Genomic DNA, 17164 nt, shown 5'->3' on the forward strand with positions numbered 1-17164 from the left:
TTCTCCCTCTTTTCTTTTGTTAGGTCTGGCAATGGTTTCTCAATTTTATTAATCCTTTCAAAGAACCAGCTTTCTTGTACTGTTGATTCTTTCTATAGTTTTTCTGTTTTCTATCTCATTCTGCTCTGATCTTTATTATTTCTTTTCTCTTGGTGACTGTAGGTTCCCTCTATTGGTCTGTTGCTAGTTGCTGGAGATGTTGTGTTAATGTGTTAGTTTTGATTCTTCTTTTTAGATGTGCACATTTATTGCAATAAATTGTCCTTTCAGCACTGCTTTCGCTGTGTCCCAAAGATTTGGGTATGTTGTATCTTCATTCTTGTTTGTTTCTAGGAACTTTCTGAATTCATGTTTAATTTCTTCTATTATCCAGTCGCTCTTCAGCAGGGTGTTATTCAATCTCCATGTATTAAACTTTATTTACTTGGTCTTCTTATTGTTGATTTCTAATTTTATAGCATTGTGGTCTGAAAAGATGCTTTGTAGTATTTTGATGTTTGTAAATTTATGGAGGCTTGCTTTGTGACCTAACACATGGTCAATTCTGGAGAATGTTCCATGTGCACTGGAAAAGAATGTGTATTGTGCTGTTGTTGGGTTAAATGCTCTATACACATCTATGAAGTCAAGTTGGTTGATTGTGCTGTTTAGTTCCTCTGTAGCTTTCTCAAGTTTCTTTCTGGTTGTTCTATCCCTTTTCTAAAGTGATGTGTTAAAATCTCCCACTATAATTGTAGATTTATCTATTTCTTTCTTCAGTTCTAGTAGTGTTTGCTTTATATATCTTGGTGCTCTTTCATTTGGAGCGTAGATGTTAATTATGGTTATATCATCTTGCTCAAATTGTCCCTTTAATCATGAGATAGTGTCCTTCTTTATTTCTTATGGTTGTTTTTGCCTTAAAGTGTATTTTATCAGAGATTAGTATTGCCACTCATGCTTGTTTTTTTATCGCTGTTAGCTTGGTATATTTTTTTCCATCCTTTAACTTTTAGTCTGTTTTTGGCTTTGTGTGTAAGGTGTGTCTCTTGCAGGCAGCATATTGAAGGGTCTTGTTTTCTTTTCCATTCAGCCACTCTCTGTCTCTTCACTGTTACATTTAATCCATTGACATTCAGTGTAATTATTGATAGGTTTGGATTACCTGCTGTCATTATGTTAATTTATCTGTGGTGCTGTTTGTGCCTTTGTTCTGTATGCCTTCTTGTGTTGAATTCATGTTTTTTGTGATATTTCTTGTCAGTTTCTTCTTTGTTTTAATGTTTCCGTGTTCTGTTTGGATCTTCATTTTCATGGAAAGTTGTGAAGTATTAATTTTCTTTTGGGTTACCCTATAGTCTGTTAAGTTTTCCCTGCATTTAAGACAGTCTATTGTATCCTGCCATCTACTCAACCTCCTCACCACCTGGATCTCTGTTCCTATATTTTTCCCTTCTTTGACATTGTTAATATTTTGATCTTTGGTTGGCCTTACAGGTTCTCTGAATTCATTGATGCAATTTTGGTGCTATCCATCGACTGAGATCCAGGTGGTGTGGCCACATCTGTCAATCTCTGGTTGTTGTCTGTTCTTGCTGGTTTTCAATCCAAAGAATTCGCTTTAAGATATTTTGAAGCGCTGGATCCATTTTAAGAAAATCTCTTACCTTCTGTTTACCCTGGAATTTCTTGATTGCACCACTGTATTTGGTTGACAGTTTTGCTGGGTAGACGATTCTTGGTTGGCAGCTTTTTATTTTAGGGTTTTATATATGTCTCCTCATTGCCTTCTTGCCTGCATGGTTTCTTCTGACAAGTCAGAGCTTAATCTGATTTGCTTGCCTTTTTTAGGTGACACTTCTCTTTTCTTTGGCTGCTTTTAGATTCTCTCCTTGTCTTTGATTCTGAAGAGCTTGATTATGATATATCTCAGTGATTTTCTTTGGGGGTCTATCCTTCCTGGGGTGCTTTCAGCTTCTTGAATGTTTGTCTTCTCATGCTTCTAGATGTTAGGAAAATTTTCTTCCAGAAGCTCTTCAACTATCTCTTCTGTGGACTTCTGTGATTCTTTCTGTTTTGGAATGCCAATAATTCTTAAGTTGTTCCTCTTCATGTTATCCAGCATGAATCTTAGACTCTCTTCAGATTTTTTAAACCTTTTTCTGCTTGCTCTCTTATCTTAGCAGTATTGAAGATTTGTCTTCCAGCTCGCTGGTTCTGGCTTCCATCGCTTCCATTATGCTTCTTTGCTCTTTCAGTGTATTGTCCATTTCTGATATTTATTATTAATCATCTGTACTTCTTTCTGCAGGTTTTGGATTGTTTCCAATGTCATATCTATCTTGTTTGATTGCTCCTGTAGCACTTTCCTGACTTCTTCTGTATTTTCCTCCACCTCTTTTCAGAGCATTTGAATTTGTTTCCATATTATTCTTCTGAATTCCTTCTCAGGCAGATCCAGAGCCTGCTCTTTTACTGGAAAGTCTGTGTCTGCTTCCAGCTCATTTGTCTTAGTTACTTTTTTTGGTTTTGGACATGTGTTGATACCTTTAATTGTGTTTTCTTGGACATTTTCAACAGTTAAGTGAGTTTTTCATGCTTAAGTGGATGTATGTTGCTTTGTTGTTAAGCTTTCTGAGTGTCTTCTGGTGGATATGATCTGGAGATAGGCTTCCCTTTTCACGTGTAATGCCTAGCAGCTGGTTTTGGCTCTTGTCCAGATGGTGGGGTACTATAGGGTATGCTTGTAGCTTGGCTATATGGGCACAGCTGCTGTCTCTTCTTGAGTAAGGTAGGGAGAGAAAGCTCCAACCCCTGGGAGAAGAATAAGGCCAAAAGTACCAAAGACGGAAACAGCATAAAAGCAGAGACAGAAACCACCAATCAAAAACAAAACTAAAATAAAATTGTGATTGACACTATCCACTGGCCTTTGCTGTGCAAAGGGTCTTGCCTAGGTAAACTATGGGGTGTGTTCCCAAGGCCAAACATCATAAGAAGCAGCCTGCGGGTTACCTCTCTGTGCCATCAGAAAATTGTGGGTACAATGCTGGACCCTTTTGGGGGTGTGCTTCTGCCCACCTGAAGCTATCTGGGCTGTGCAGTGGGGGCACGATCGGGGATTAAGAGGAGAGATACGTGAAAAATGAAAAGTGAAAGATGAAAAATCAGTCACACCTCTCCCTTCGGACACCCCACTCCACAGCTTCTAGCACTGGGTCACTGCCTCCCCTCTGTATAGAGTTTTTGAGGGAGCAGAAAAACATCTTTCTCCTGCGGAGTGACTGGTGGGTTCAAACTGCCAACAGTGTAGTTTGTAGTCCAAAATTCAGCCTTATCATGGTCTATATTACACCATTTTTCTTTTCCTTGCCTGGGAGTCCTGGTGTGGCACTGTGGGTTAATGTGCTAGACTGCCAAATTAGTTTAAACCACAAGCTCGGCAGTTCAAGCTCACCAGCTGCTTCCTGGAACCCTTACACAGGGTTGCTATGGGTGGGAATCTATTCAATGGCACTTAGCAACAACATTTTTTACTCTGAGATCCCTGGGTAGCTCAAATGGTTTATGTTCAGCAACAAATTTAAAGGTTAATGGTTTGAACCCACCAACCTTTCCATGGGTGAAAGATGAAGCAATCTGCTGCATAAAAATGTACAGTCTCGGAAACCCTACAGAATAGTTCTATGCTGTCTTATGAGTCAGAATCAAATCGGTAACTGTGGCTTTGGGTCTGGGGCTTTGCTTCTTTCTTTTCTTCTTATGAACTGTCTTCTGTTGATTGTGTAATACCAGCAATCACTCCCTGCTGAACCCTGCTGGAGTCTTTCAACCCTGTCTTCCTCTTCTGCTGCTCCCCAGGGCCCTAGTGAAAGTTCTAGCTCACACTACAGACGAGCTATCACTGTTTCTTTGTTCTTTCTGTAACACAAAATAAAGTAGCCTTTCATAGTAACCGTAATACTAAACTATACTTTTTCATTTCTGATTTTGATTTTAAAAGTGTGTACATCAAGTGAAACGTTCTTTAATCATGCTTTCTTCTTTAAACCTAATAATTGAGATTTGTCCAAACAGGCGATGTTCCATTGTGGTCTCAACTGAAACTTTGGTAAGAGAAACACTAAAATAGATTTGAATCCAAGATTCTTTGGAGTCTTTATTATGAAACTTCTTAGTAAAGCTGTCGTAGCTCTTTAAGAAATGATTAAAAACAAGTAACAAAACCAACCTCCACAGTATAGAAAGGAAATAACTACTGCCTTTTCAGATACTAATTTTAGCTGCTCTGGCATCAAATCTGGCCAAAAGCTACAAATATTTGCAACCAACCTGCAAGAATAATTATGGTACCATGCATGGGTAGAGCCGTATCAACTACCTCTCCTTTGAAACAATTTCCTAAACTGTGTTATATGTTTATGTCTCAGAAATGCGCATTTTCTCTGGGCACTAATTTTGTTCAGAACTGCTGTTTTAATGTGGTGATACCTAAATCAGGAAGCAATTTGGAAAGCTTTGGGAGCCTGCTATTTGTCATTCCAAATGCTGAGGGGAAGCAATGAGATAGTAGGTACCCTGGAATTTGAGACTTGAGGAAGTATATGCTAAATTTCCCCATAATTTAAAAATCCTATAAAAATTCAATGATCATATATTGGATTTACTTTAAAATAAGGACACTTATTTTAAGACAAAAGGTCCCTGGTAGTGTCGTGGATTGCAACCTGGACTGCTAACCACAAGATCAGCAGTTCAAATCTACCAGTCACTCCTTGACAGAAAGATGAAGTTTTCTGCTCCTGTAAAGATTTATAGTCCCAGAAGTCCTATTCAGGGTGGCTATGATTCGAAACCTACTTGCTGGCATACAAACAACCATTTTAAGGTAAGCAGGCATGTTTTATAAAGGTGGCTTTGTTACATGATAAAGCTAGGCTGTTTTTTTTTTTTTAATGAGACTTGAGATGACTATGGAAGTTAAAATGATAAAACAACAGTCAACTCATCAAACCGTTCTATTACTGCTCAGCCTGAAGAAGGGGTCGAACATTTTAGTCGATTATAGCTAATAACCTGCTATCTCATTTACCAGCATTGTCATACAGGGAACTGCATAATGTGGTACGTTGAGAACTGGAGCACTCATCTATTTTTATTCCCCTTTCTTTCTCCTATGTGCAAGCTAAGCTCAGCACTGGCCAGAGAGAAGTAACAGTTCAGAAAGGACCACTGTTTAGAGCTGAAGGTTACTCTATCAGCATTGCCTGCAATGTAACTGGTCACAAGGGCCCTTCGGAACAGCACTTCCAGTGGTCTATTTACCTGCCCACAGCCCCACAACAAGAAGTCCAGATTGTTAGCACCAAGGATAGAAGCTTTTCCTATGCATTGTATGCAAAGCGTGTGCAAAGTGGGGAAATCTATGTGGAGAGGGTCCAGGGCAACTCAGTCTTGTTGCACATCTCAAAGCTCCGGAAGGAGGATGCTGGCGAGTATGAGTGTCACACACCGAACACAGATGGAACATACTTTGGGAGCTACAGTGCAAAGACTAATCTAACTGGTAAGCCATTTGCCCTTACCTGCTAACCAGCCCCAAAGTCGTCACCATGACAATGCCTTGCAATGTCACATGACATTGTATGTACCATTTGCTTGGGCAAAAGAGTGTATATTCCTGTGGGTATTTTGGAGATTTGTCGTAAATGGTATCTCATAGTTTCTAAAACTGTCATGTCATTTTCACCAATATTCTTTGCCGTGATCATTCAGATAATGTATAGTCTTCCAACACCTTGCCCACAGGCATCCAGATTTCGACAGTAACAATAGAGTTAGAAAAGGCTTTGAGAGTTCTCCCGACATTATTGGTCTCCCTGGGGACTGAAGTTGATCAGAGAGCTAGTATTGATATCATTAGTAATAAGTCATTAACTTGGAACTGATTATTCTCAAAGAACCATGCTCCAGCATGGGGAGAGTGCCATGTTGCTGTTGTTGTTGAGAAGTGCCCCAGGAGTTGATTTTTGTATAGGGTTTCCTAGGAGGGGCTGGTGGGTTTGACCTGCCAACCTTGTGGTTAGCAGTCCAGTGCTTATCCTACAGTGCCATGCCAGGACCCCTAGTGCCTACAAATATCATCTGTCCTTTGCCTGGAATATCTAGCATGACTTTTCAGTCTAGCAAACTCCTACATGTACTTCAATACCTAGTTCAGTTACTACCTCTTCTGTGGAAACTGTCCTGACTGCTTTGGGCAGTATTCCCACCTTTGTTTCCTCTTGATGTTCCATTAATACTGATATTATTAGTACTCACCTATCCAGTTATGTGTTAACTGGCTATTTATATATGCCTCTCTCCTGAGGACCCTGAGCTCCTTGAGAAGAGAAAACTTAACTCAGTTCTTAGTATGATAGCCAACACTGAATTGTTGTTGTTGTTGTTAGGTGCCATTGAGTCAGTACCAATTCATAGCGACCTTATGCACAACAGAATAAAACACTGCCCAATCCTGGGCCAACCTCACAATTGTTGCCACGCTTGAGCCCATTGATGCTGCCACTTTGCCAATCCATCTCCCTGAGGGTCTTCCTCTTTTTCTCTGACCCTCCACCTTACCAAACATGATATCCTTCTCCAGCAACTGTTCCCTCCTGACAATATGTCCGAAGTATGAGAGACGAAGTTTGGCCATCCTGGCCTCCAAGGAGCACTCTTCCAACACAGATCTGTTGGTTCTTTTGGCAGCCCATGGCACTTTCAATATTCTCCTCCAACACCATAACTCAAAAGTATCAATTCTTCTAGTCTTCCTTATTCACTGTCCAGCTTTCGCATGCATAGGAGGTTATTGAAAATACCATGACTTGGGTCAAGATGATATCTTTACCCTTCACTGAATAGGTACTCAATAAAAGTTTATTGACTGATTTGAAGTGTTGAAGTAACATAAACTTAGGCTCTGCCATTTCAGGGCAGAAGGAGGAGGAGGGAATAGTAGATTAGAATAGTTTCTAAACCTTTGGTAAGAATTACATTTTGGCTATGAATAATAGATCATAACATATTGTTTCATAACTTCATTTTATAAAGGAGCAGATTAAGACCCAGGAATGTAAAGTGACTTGTCCAAGTTCACATAGTCAAGTTGGGACAGATTGAGGATCAGAATCTAGGTCTTCTAGTTCCCAAGTGCCTTCCAATTTAAATACTCTGTGTCTGATGAACTAAGTTAGTTACAGTGTGTGGTAATGAAGCAAAGACAGGGTCAATACATCAGTGAGCCATTAGTTTTACACCTGGTGTGGTGCTGTGGGTTAATGCGCCAGACTGTAAAGCCATTTGAACTGCAAGGTCGGTGGTTCAAACTCACCAGCTGCTCCTTGGAAACCCTATACAGGATCACTATGGGTCAGAATCGACTCAACGGCACTGAACAACAACAACAACATAGACAATTAGATGCCAGTGTTTCTACTGATAATCAGAAAAGCATCTGGTTAATGGAAATCCAACTGGAGAAGTACATATTTTAGGTCATATACTTACATAGGTCAGGGCACTGTCTTTACCTGAGGAGAAGAAGCTTGTCGGATAAGTATTGTGCAGGTCAAATTATCATCTTTCCTTTGCTTCCAGTTATTCCAGATACTCTCTCTGCCACCATGAAGCCCCAGGTTCTGAATAAGGATGAAGGTGAGCCATTAAAACTTACCTGCGAAGCATTCAAAGACACAGCTCAACATACTCACCTCTCTGTCACCTGGTACATGATACAGGAAGGAGGAAGAAGCCAAGCCACCAAGATTATTAGCCTCTCCAAAGATTTCATGCTACTCCCTGGGCCCTCTTACACAGAGAGGTTTGCAGCAGGTGATGTGCAGCTCGATAGACTTGGGGTCACTAATTTCAGACTGTCCATAGGGAGTTTGCAGCCCTCAGACCAAGGCCAGCTGTTCTGTGAAGCAATTGAATGGATTCAGGATCCAGATGAAACCTGGACTTTTATCACTAAAAAGCAGACAGATCAAACAACGCTGAAGGTCCAGTCTGAAGGTAATTATTTTCTTAGGAAATTCATGAATACACTGCTACCAGGTATTTATAGAGTCCTGGTATGATGCTGTGAGTTAATGTGCTGGACTGCAAAGTCACTTTGAACTGCTAGGTCGGTGGTTCAAGCTCACCAGCTGCTCCTCAGAAACCCTATACAGGGTCACCATGGGTTGGAATCGACTCGATTGCACTTAAAAACAACAACAATGAGGTATTTATGGGCTATCAATTGATTTTTTCTAATCTTTAAAAAAAATGTTCTAGAAGATTTAAGCAAGTTTTGTTTCTGCCATTTAAGACATATTAACTAAGAAAAAGGGACTTTGAATTTTGACTCTGTCCATGAGAGGTTTTATATGGAATATTCTTGTTGTTTCTAGTTGATCTTGAGTCAGATCCACCTCATAGTGATCCCATGCACAACAGAACGAAGCATTCCTGGTACTGGGCATCTTCCTGATTGTTGGTATGCTCAAGTCCCTGTTAAAACCACTGGGTACTTTAATGCCTTCCAACCAGAGGGTTCCTCTCCCAGCATTCTACTAAAAAGATTCTATTATGCTCCATAGGATATTTCATTAACTGATTTTCAGAAGTAGATCACTAGGCAGAAGAGACAGATATTCCTTACAGAAGAAATCTATATAATCTATATAGATAACTTCTTTACCAAGAGGTGGTGGTAGTTACATGCCATAAAGTCGATTCTGACTCACAACGACCCTGTATAGGATTTCCAAGGCTGTAAATCTTTATGGGAGCAGAAAACCTCATCTTTCTCCTGAGGAATGGCTAGTAGTTTCGAACTGCTGACCTTGAGGTTAGCAGCCCAACTCGTTACCACTACACTACCAGAAGTCAGATCTATTAAATGGTTAGACTTATCCTACAAGCCAGCATGGATACAAGTTTTGTTACGATTCTGACCAGGCACTCTGTAAGTGCTTTATCCATATTGTCTGATACAGTCCTAAAAGCCACCCTTGAGAGACAATTAGCCAACTCCTTTACTACTTGAAATAAGAAGCCTGAGCTTCAGACACACTAGATTCTCTGCCTAAGGTCAGAGCTGACATTCCAAAGTCCAATCTATCTCTCTCCAAAACCCACTCATCACAGAGACACTTTGGCATCTTAGAAAAGCTCAAGTTTTTAGCATGAAGTCTTGTCTTTTTCCATGCTGGAATTTTCTCCCACCTGCCAATTTTTCCAACTTGTAATGATGTCACACTTTACAATTCATTGGCATTTTCATCAAAACAAGCAGAAAAATCTCCGTTTTTAATTCCTGGTGTCTCTACTTATGCTTTAAGGAGTTCTGGTAGCATAGTGGTTACGAATCGGCTGCTAACCTCAGGTCAGCAGTTTGAAAGATGAGTCTTTCTGCTCCTGTAAAGATTTACAGCCTCAGAAACCCTATGCAGGGTCACTATGAGTCAGAACTGACTCCACGGCACATAACTACCACCACTTAGGCTTTGATCCAACAAGTATGATTGTTAAAAGCATACAAGTGGTATATCATGGAAGTTTTCTTTCCTTTTAGAGATTATTTTGTTCCATTAAAAATTGTCCTGTTGGCCTCAAGTGGCCAAGTTATTCTCAGTGAATCCTATGGAGACACATTAATATGCCTTTAAATTTTTTTCTTAAGATATGTTTTTATTAGTTCATATTTCATACACAGGTAGTTTCCAACTTAAAACATATCCAAGTTACAACAAACCATACTTATTATCATTAGTAATATGCACTACATCAATACTGCAGCATATGATTTGCTGATGGTATCATTCTCAAATGTTCACTCACAGATGTTCATGTTAAAGATTTACTGTTCAAAGCATTGCTATGTCTTTAAATGAAAACTAAAAAATGAAATGAGGTATTTGATTTACATCAGAACTGACTTAAGTCAGAAAGAATCCCTTCATATGTTGGGGAATACCTGTATATTATTTTGTATAAACACTCACCAATAATTTTAAGATTTTGACAAAAGCAGCAAATTAACTCGCAAGATAAAAATCAATCACTCAAATAATTTAAAAAAAAATTCAACTACTTTTTAATTTAGCAAATTAACTCATGAGATAAAAATCAATCACTCAAATAATAAAAAACAAGTCAACTACTTCTTTATAGGAAAAAAAACACCACATTTTTAGTGATTTCTTTCTGTTTTTAACTAATTGATTTGTTGTTATATCAACAGTCAAACAGACTTGAGCTGTTTGATTAACATAACGTTATGAAAATGTGTATGTCTCTGTTCCCCAGACAGGGCTCAAGTATCATCTACTTTGAATATCACTACATTGTTATCCCAAGAAAAATTCAAAGCTATTAATCCACAGTAGACATGCTGGTGGTGCTGGAGGATGAGCAGTGGGCTGTGAGTCATAGAGTCTGCAGTAATCCACCAGATGCTATGTAGGAGTAAGATGTGGTTTTCTGCTCCCATAAAGATTGACAGCCTTGAAAACTCTATATAGAGAAGCTTTATATTGGGGTTGACTCAATGGTAGAAGGTTTTTTTTTTTTAGATCATCATTACTATCCAACTATTAGGATTATTATCCAATTTTACCCATGCATACTCTTTTTCACTTCATACTATGAGTACCTGTGCTTTTTTTCTTCTGAAAGACCTTGGTGTCATTCATTTTAAAAGTACATTCCAATTCAACTTCCAAGACCGTGCTTGCCAGAAATAGCTCATTTACAATCTGAGAAAAACAGTCAGAAATAAAATGTAGGGATACAGCTTTGAAGATATCTTAGCAGTTGATTCTTTCTGGTATATATATTTTTTATTTTGCAACTTCCTTCCTGCAACAACATTTATCCTACTTCCTCCTGTGGCTCCCCATTTACATCTTATATTTCACAAATGAACAAGGCAAAAGTATTTGATGTACACTTATAAAATAGAAACATATATTAACTTAAATGTCCAAAGGGCATATTCTGCCAGCCAGTCTCCTGTCCGCAGGCATACAGCCTTGCCCAATCCGTGGGCCTAGAGCCCGCAGCTGCTGTGTCTCTCCATGCCACTGCCTCTGCCACCATCTCTGCTATTGCTGCTTTTCTAGGTAGGGATCAAACACTCCACTCATGCTCTTCCTTCTTGATGGTTCTGGGATCATATGTTCCTGAAATGAAAGATTACCTACTCCCTCCTTTTGGTTGTACATCTTCTGCAATTACAGTTGTGACCATCGCAATTAATCCTGCTAATAACTATTCACAATTGAGTCATAAAATCCTATCACCATCGCCCTTTCACCAGATCCATCTGGGAACGAGGGAAACTATTTGGTGGGGATTCTACCTTACCCACCTCATTCTGCAACAAATCATACTCATGAAAGCTTATAAACCAGCCACTTCATACTTTTGTAGCCTCTTCCATTTTTGATAGTCAGTATTTAACTTTCTCATCCCTCTCAACCCATTACACTGAGGAAACAAGGTTGTTCCTTGATATGGAGAATCCTTCCATTCCGGTTGGGATTTTGAGTCATTGCATTCAAAAGCAAAAGTCTAGTTCGTCAAATTATAGCAATTTGCACTTGTTCACATTATCAGACATCTTTATCTTCCTTGATTCAAGTTCTGGTCAACTAGCCATTCAGGCTAGGTCAAATAGGTACTAGCTGCAAGTTTGGGAGTTCATTCACACCTCACTGTACTCCAGACCAGCTGGCTGCTTAACAGTCAGCCCTAGCCCCCAGGGGCTAGCTAATGCCCATGGGCTCAGGAGTTCACACATCTTCCTAAACTTCATACTAGCCAGCCCTTACTCTTCTTTCTCTCATCTCAAGGTCAACAGGTGCCAATGGAACATGGTCAAGCTCAGTCCATGTCTTTGTTGCTGTGTTTCTCTTACTTCCATTCACAAGTAGACCCAGGTGGTCACCAGCAAGCAAACTATATGGCTCATGTTCCCTTTGAGTTTCAGTCCTAGAAGGGGGTTTTTCCTAATGGGCTGACTTTTCTTGCATTAATTCCTCCAAAGCAAACAGCTTGCTTGTGATTCGAACAACCATACAGTCCACTTTTTTTTTTTTTTTTTCTGCAGGTCTGTCTTTCAATAAGAATCTTCTGTTCTCCCAACAGTTTTGGGTTGGCCTCATGCCTTTCAAGTGGGAATATCCCAACTCAGAAGATTCTAGGTGGGGCTCAGAAATCTACCTAAGGCCCATACTCTACAAAGACTTAACAGAAGAAGCCTATCTCCCTGGGAAAATTCTATTTCTCCGTTTAGAAAATCCACTCACTTATAGGCTGAAGGCAGTCTTGCAAGCTTTCTGTCATCATAATTTCCAATACTTATTTCTATCACACATAAATGTCTATTTTACAACAGTAGGCAGGGGAAACCAATATCCATACACAAGACAAGCAAACACATAAGCACTTTTACCCCCTCCTTTACTCATTCAGCCTATGTCTTAATCCATGTATCTACTCACAGAACACTGTTGTTCCAAGATTGTGTGTAAATCACTATTTACTTCTATCCCACTTAGTCCATGCTTACCTCCCTAAGACTTCCCCTATCTTAATTGTTCATCTGCCATCCTCTTTTTTCTTGTGTATTGCCCTCCCCCTCCTAGTATGTTGCCCTCCCTGTCGACAGAGCTAACGTGTCTACCCTCTAACCAGTGAATCGCTCTCCCCTCCCTCCCACCCCTGGTAACCATCACAGGACATGTGCTTTTAACTTAGAACAATTCCACTGAGTATACTTAGCCAAAGAAAAAATGTTCAAGAAATCATAGTGTAAGCAAATCAATACAGTTTTAAGTATTTTATATTTTTTAAAATTAACAGCTGTGTATCATGATATACTTCATACACACTTTACTATACTTAAACATGGATACAAGGGGGCTTTTAAAAGTTCATGGGAAAATTCCATTATCTTTTCATTTTATTTTTCCATGAACTTTTTAAGCCCCCTCATTTTGCTTAATAGGGTTGCATTCAGAAAACAATGTATTCTGTCCTATCTGGATCATATAACAGAAAAGAGGATGATCCCCCACATGATGGATTAACACAGTAGCACCAACAATGGGCTCAAACATAACAATTGTGAGAATGGTGCAAAACTGGGCTGTGTTTTGTTCTGGTGTGCATAAAGCCATTATGAATTGGAATTTACTTGCTGGTACCTAATAATAACAATGGTGTCCTGCTATAGTGTTGTAAGGTAAACACTAGACTGGTAACTGAAAGGTCGGTGGTTCAAACCCATTAGCCGCTCCTCAGAAACCCTATACAGTGAATTGGAATTGACTCAACTGCACTTAATAATAACAACAGAGCAACAGGAATAACCAGGGGCATTTTCAACTCTACATTTTTTGGTTAACCTGCCACAGCAGAACTGAATTCCATTCCCACATGTGTCACTACAGGAGGTGTCATTTCTCTCTATTAATGGCCTCTTTAAGTACCTGCCTTGCTTTTGTTTCCCAGAGAGAGATTTTCGAGTCAATATGACAGCTGAAAGCACGTATGCTGAAGGGAAGCCCTTGGAATTGGTCTGCATGGTGCTGGGCAGCAGCCGGGACTCCCGGCTTCAGGGCGTTTGGTTCTTCAATGACAAGGAAATTGGCAGCATTGATGCTGATGGGGTACTGAACCTGAAGAAAGACTACAAAGAAAGAGCGAGTCAAGGACAGCTACATGTTTCAAAGTTAAGCCCCAAGACTTTCTCTTTCAAGATGTTCTCTGTAGGCCCAGAGGATGAAGGTGTCTATAGATGTGTAGTGGCGGAGGTGGCGAGAACCCAGGGGGGCTCCTGGCAGGTTCTGCAGAGTAAGCCATCACCAGACAACCATGTACACCTGAGGATGCCCACAGGTATGTGAAGCCAGAACCCCTCCTCTGTCAGTACAGAATGCCTTCCTGGTCCCAGTCCTCCTGCACTGTTCAGTGCCCATCAGATCACATCTGAGACAAAGTGGAGTAAAGGGAAAGTACACAAGCTCATAGTCTGGGGGCCCGAGTCCTATTCCTAGGCCATTAACCAATCATGATCAGACACACTCTCGTTCTTGGTTTCCTGGTCTATAAAACAGTGAGCACACAATTAGATGGTCCTAAGACCCTACTTGAAGGATCCCCGATGGCCCTGTGGGTTAGGCATTGGGCTTCTAATCGCAAGGTTGGTGGTTCAGACCTTCCAGGGAGAAAGATGAGGCTGTCTTCGCCTGTAAAGACTTATAGTATCAGAAGTCATATATAGGGTTGCTATGAGTTGGAAAGGACTCAATGGCAGTAAGTTTGGTTTGGGTTTGGGGTATGTTCCTTCTTGTCTTATTCTATGTATTTGTTGTTAGCTTTCAATTTTATACATTGAGTTTTTCTTAAAGCAGAAAACAATTTATTAATGAAACTGTGTATATATATGTGGTTATATTAAGTGAAAGAACTATATTTATCCTAATTCATGGGAAATAAACACCCACATTACTGATTCAAGACTAGGCTGGCATTTTTAATTGCCTTATTTTGCTAAACCCCTATTATTTTGATCTAACATGGAGAATGGTGGTGATGGTGGTGGTTATGTGCCGTGGAGTTGGTTCCGACTCATAGTGACCCTGTACAGGGTTTCTGAGGCTGTAAATCTTTACGGGAGCAGAAAGCCTCATCTTTCTTCCACAGAACAGCTGGTAGTTTCAAACTGCTGACCCTGAGGTTAGCAGCCCAATTCGTAACCACTACACTACCAAAATTCAGCATCAAAGTATGACTCAGAGTAAGAAATTAAGAGGTAAATAAATGATAACGAGAAAACTCTATTCTCTGCACTTTGAGACGACCATCCAAAATGGTTCCAAGTTTCCATTTGCTACGAAAGTAGGAAAGTCCCTAGTCTCTCCATTAGTTGATTAAGGTCGGTTGACCCTAAATACATTTGAATAATAGTGCTTTTTGTGTGGGCAGAAAACAAATCAACCTACAACTAACACTTAGGATTCTTTGGGCTGGGTATTAAATTAAGTCTCTAAAGATTTTTTTTTCCCAAAAAAGAAAAAGAAAAAAACTTAATTAAAATTTTAAGAATTCCATGTTGTGTTTGCTTACTGGATGCATCTCTGAATCACTTTGCCTTTCATGTTCTTCTTTGTCACACCACTTGCTAGAAATGGACTGGCCTGGAGTAGCAGACCAAGAAGTGTGTTGGTGATAGCTTTTACATTAAGCATTAGTTCGCCTTTCTAGGATTCAGGAAAAACTATGTGGGTAGGTTTACACATTCACACAGAGCTACGTTTCAAGTTGATGCATCTCAATCATACCTGGAACAGATCTGCAAAGTTTTGTAAACACAAATCCTAGGAATTTATGCCAAAGAGTGCTTTCCATGCACTAGGGTCATTCAAAGTCCAAAATAGTTCTTTGTGTAGGCTAGAGTCTAAACTCAGTCTGAGATAGATATAAAAGCAGGGAGAGTGACTAGCAAATTTACTGTGGATCCTGTTTAGGATTTGATTTAGAAAGCCAAACCATGGCTTGGAGTAAGAGCAGAGTTTTATCATTCTACTATTCTATGAATATTTCAAGAGAAGCTGGTACTCACTACCACTGTGAATGTGTTATTTCCACACACTTGGTCAGTTTATTGCTTCTTACCAAGAGACAGTAATGACCATAATGAACTAAGAAAAACTCATTTTTAAAAATGATGATGATAATGGTTATGTTAATGTGGTGAGATTATGAGTCATATTTTCCCTCTAATGTCTAAACTTCAGTTATATGAGTTTCTTTTTAACTTATTTTTTGAAGTACAATCATACTTTTACTATCTAAAAATTAGAAACCAATTTTGTGAATTTTAAAACCTATTTAAGAACATGAAGCTTCATTGTGCCTTTGTAATTTATATACTGTGGACACTTAGTGTGGCACTGTAAGATCAGCACTGGACTGCGATCCACAAGGTCAGCAGTTCAAATCCACCAGCTGCTCCTCGGAAACCCTATACAAGGTCATTATGAATCAGAACTGATTCTACAGCACTTAACAACAACAATATATAAATAATTAAAAACTGAACTCCTTCCTTAGCAGGGAGGAACAATTGGCAAATTCATTTAGAGCTGATTTAGATTTCTAATGCCCATTTTATTTTTCTAGGTTGGCTTTGAACTGCCTCTGCTTTTGCTACTGCATATCATTCAACAACACTGGGCCTCTGGTATGGCACTGTAGAATAAGCACTGAACTATTAACTGAGAGGTTGGCAGTTCAAACCCACTAGCTGCACCTCAGAAACCCTATACAGGGTTGCTATGAGTCGGAATGAACTCAATGTCATTTAAATACAGCAAAATCATTCAATACTAATGCTAATAGTTAACCTTTACTGACTGTTGTTGAGTGCTTTCCAGTTGGTTCTGACTCATAGCGACTCAGTGTAGGTCTTTTGAGGAGCAGCTGGTGAGTTTGAGCCACTGACCTTGTGATTCAATGGTTCAAATCATTCTTGCAGTTCAGTACTTATCCTACAGTGCAACACCAGGACTCCGTACATATCTTGTTGTTAGGTGCCATGACTCATAGTGACCCTGTGCACAACAGAATGAAACACTGTCCAGTCCTGGTGTTATGTTTGAGCCCATTCTTGCTGCCATTGTGCCAGATCCATGTCACTGGGGGTCTTCCTCTTTCTCGCTGACCCTTCATTTTACCAAACATGATATCTTTCTCCAGGGACTGGCCCATCCTGATAATATGGCTGCAGTATGAGAGACGAAGTCTAGCCATCCTGGTTTCCAGGGAGCATATATAATCTTTAATTGTCCAACATACATGTATATATGCATATATGTATGTATATAACCATATATATATGGTTTTTTTAAGAAGCTCTGGTAGCATAGTTAATGTGTAAACCTACCCACATAGTAGCATGGTTAAGAGTCGGACTGCCAACTTCAAGGTAACAGTTCAAAACTACCAGCAGTTCTGTGGGAGAAAAATGAGGCATTCTGCTCCAGTAAAGATTTACAGCCTCGGAAACCCTGTGCATGGTCACTATGAGTCGGAACCAATTCCATGGTACTTAACAACAACAACAACAAACAAACAAACAAAC

General features: G+C 39.7%; 1 protein-coding gene across 1 annotated transcript in view; it reads left to right on the forward strand.

Moving 5' to 3' along the window:
• The window catches only part of CD101 (CD101 molecule), a 98800-nt gene that overhangs the window by 27027 nt on the left and 54609 nt on the right, over positions 1–17164 (forward strand). Inside the window, exons 2-4 of the mRNA XM_006874811.1 lie at positions 5165–5545; positions 7624–8040; positions 13531–13917. Coding sequence (XP_006874873.1) covers positions 5165–5545; positions 7624–8040; positions 13531–13917 — 1185 coding nt within the window. The remainder of the gene's footprint in view (positions 1–5164; positions 5546–7623; positions 8041–13530; positions 13918–17164) is intronic.

The sequence above is a fragment of the Chrysochloris asiatica genome, unplaced genomic scaffold, assembly GCF_000296735.1.
Source record: "Chrysochloris asiatica unplaced genomic scaffold, ChrAsi1.0 scaffold00302, whole genome shotgun sequence".
Taxonomy (NCBI): domain Eukaryota; kingdom Metazoa; phylum Chordata; class Mammalia; order Afrosoricida; family Chrysochloridae; genus Chrysochloris; species Chrysochloris asiatica.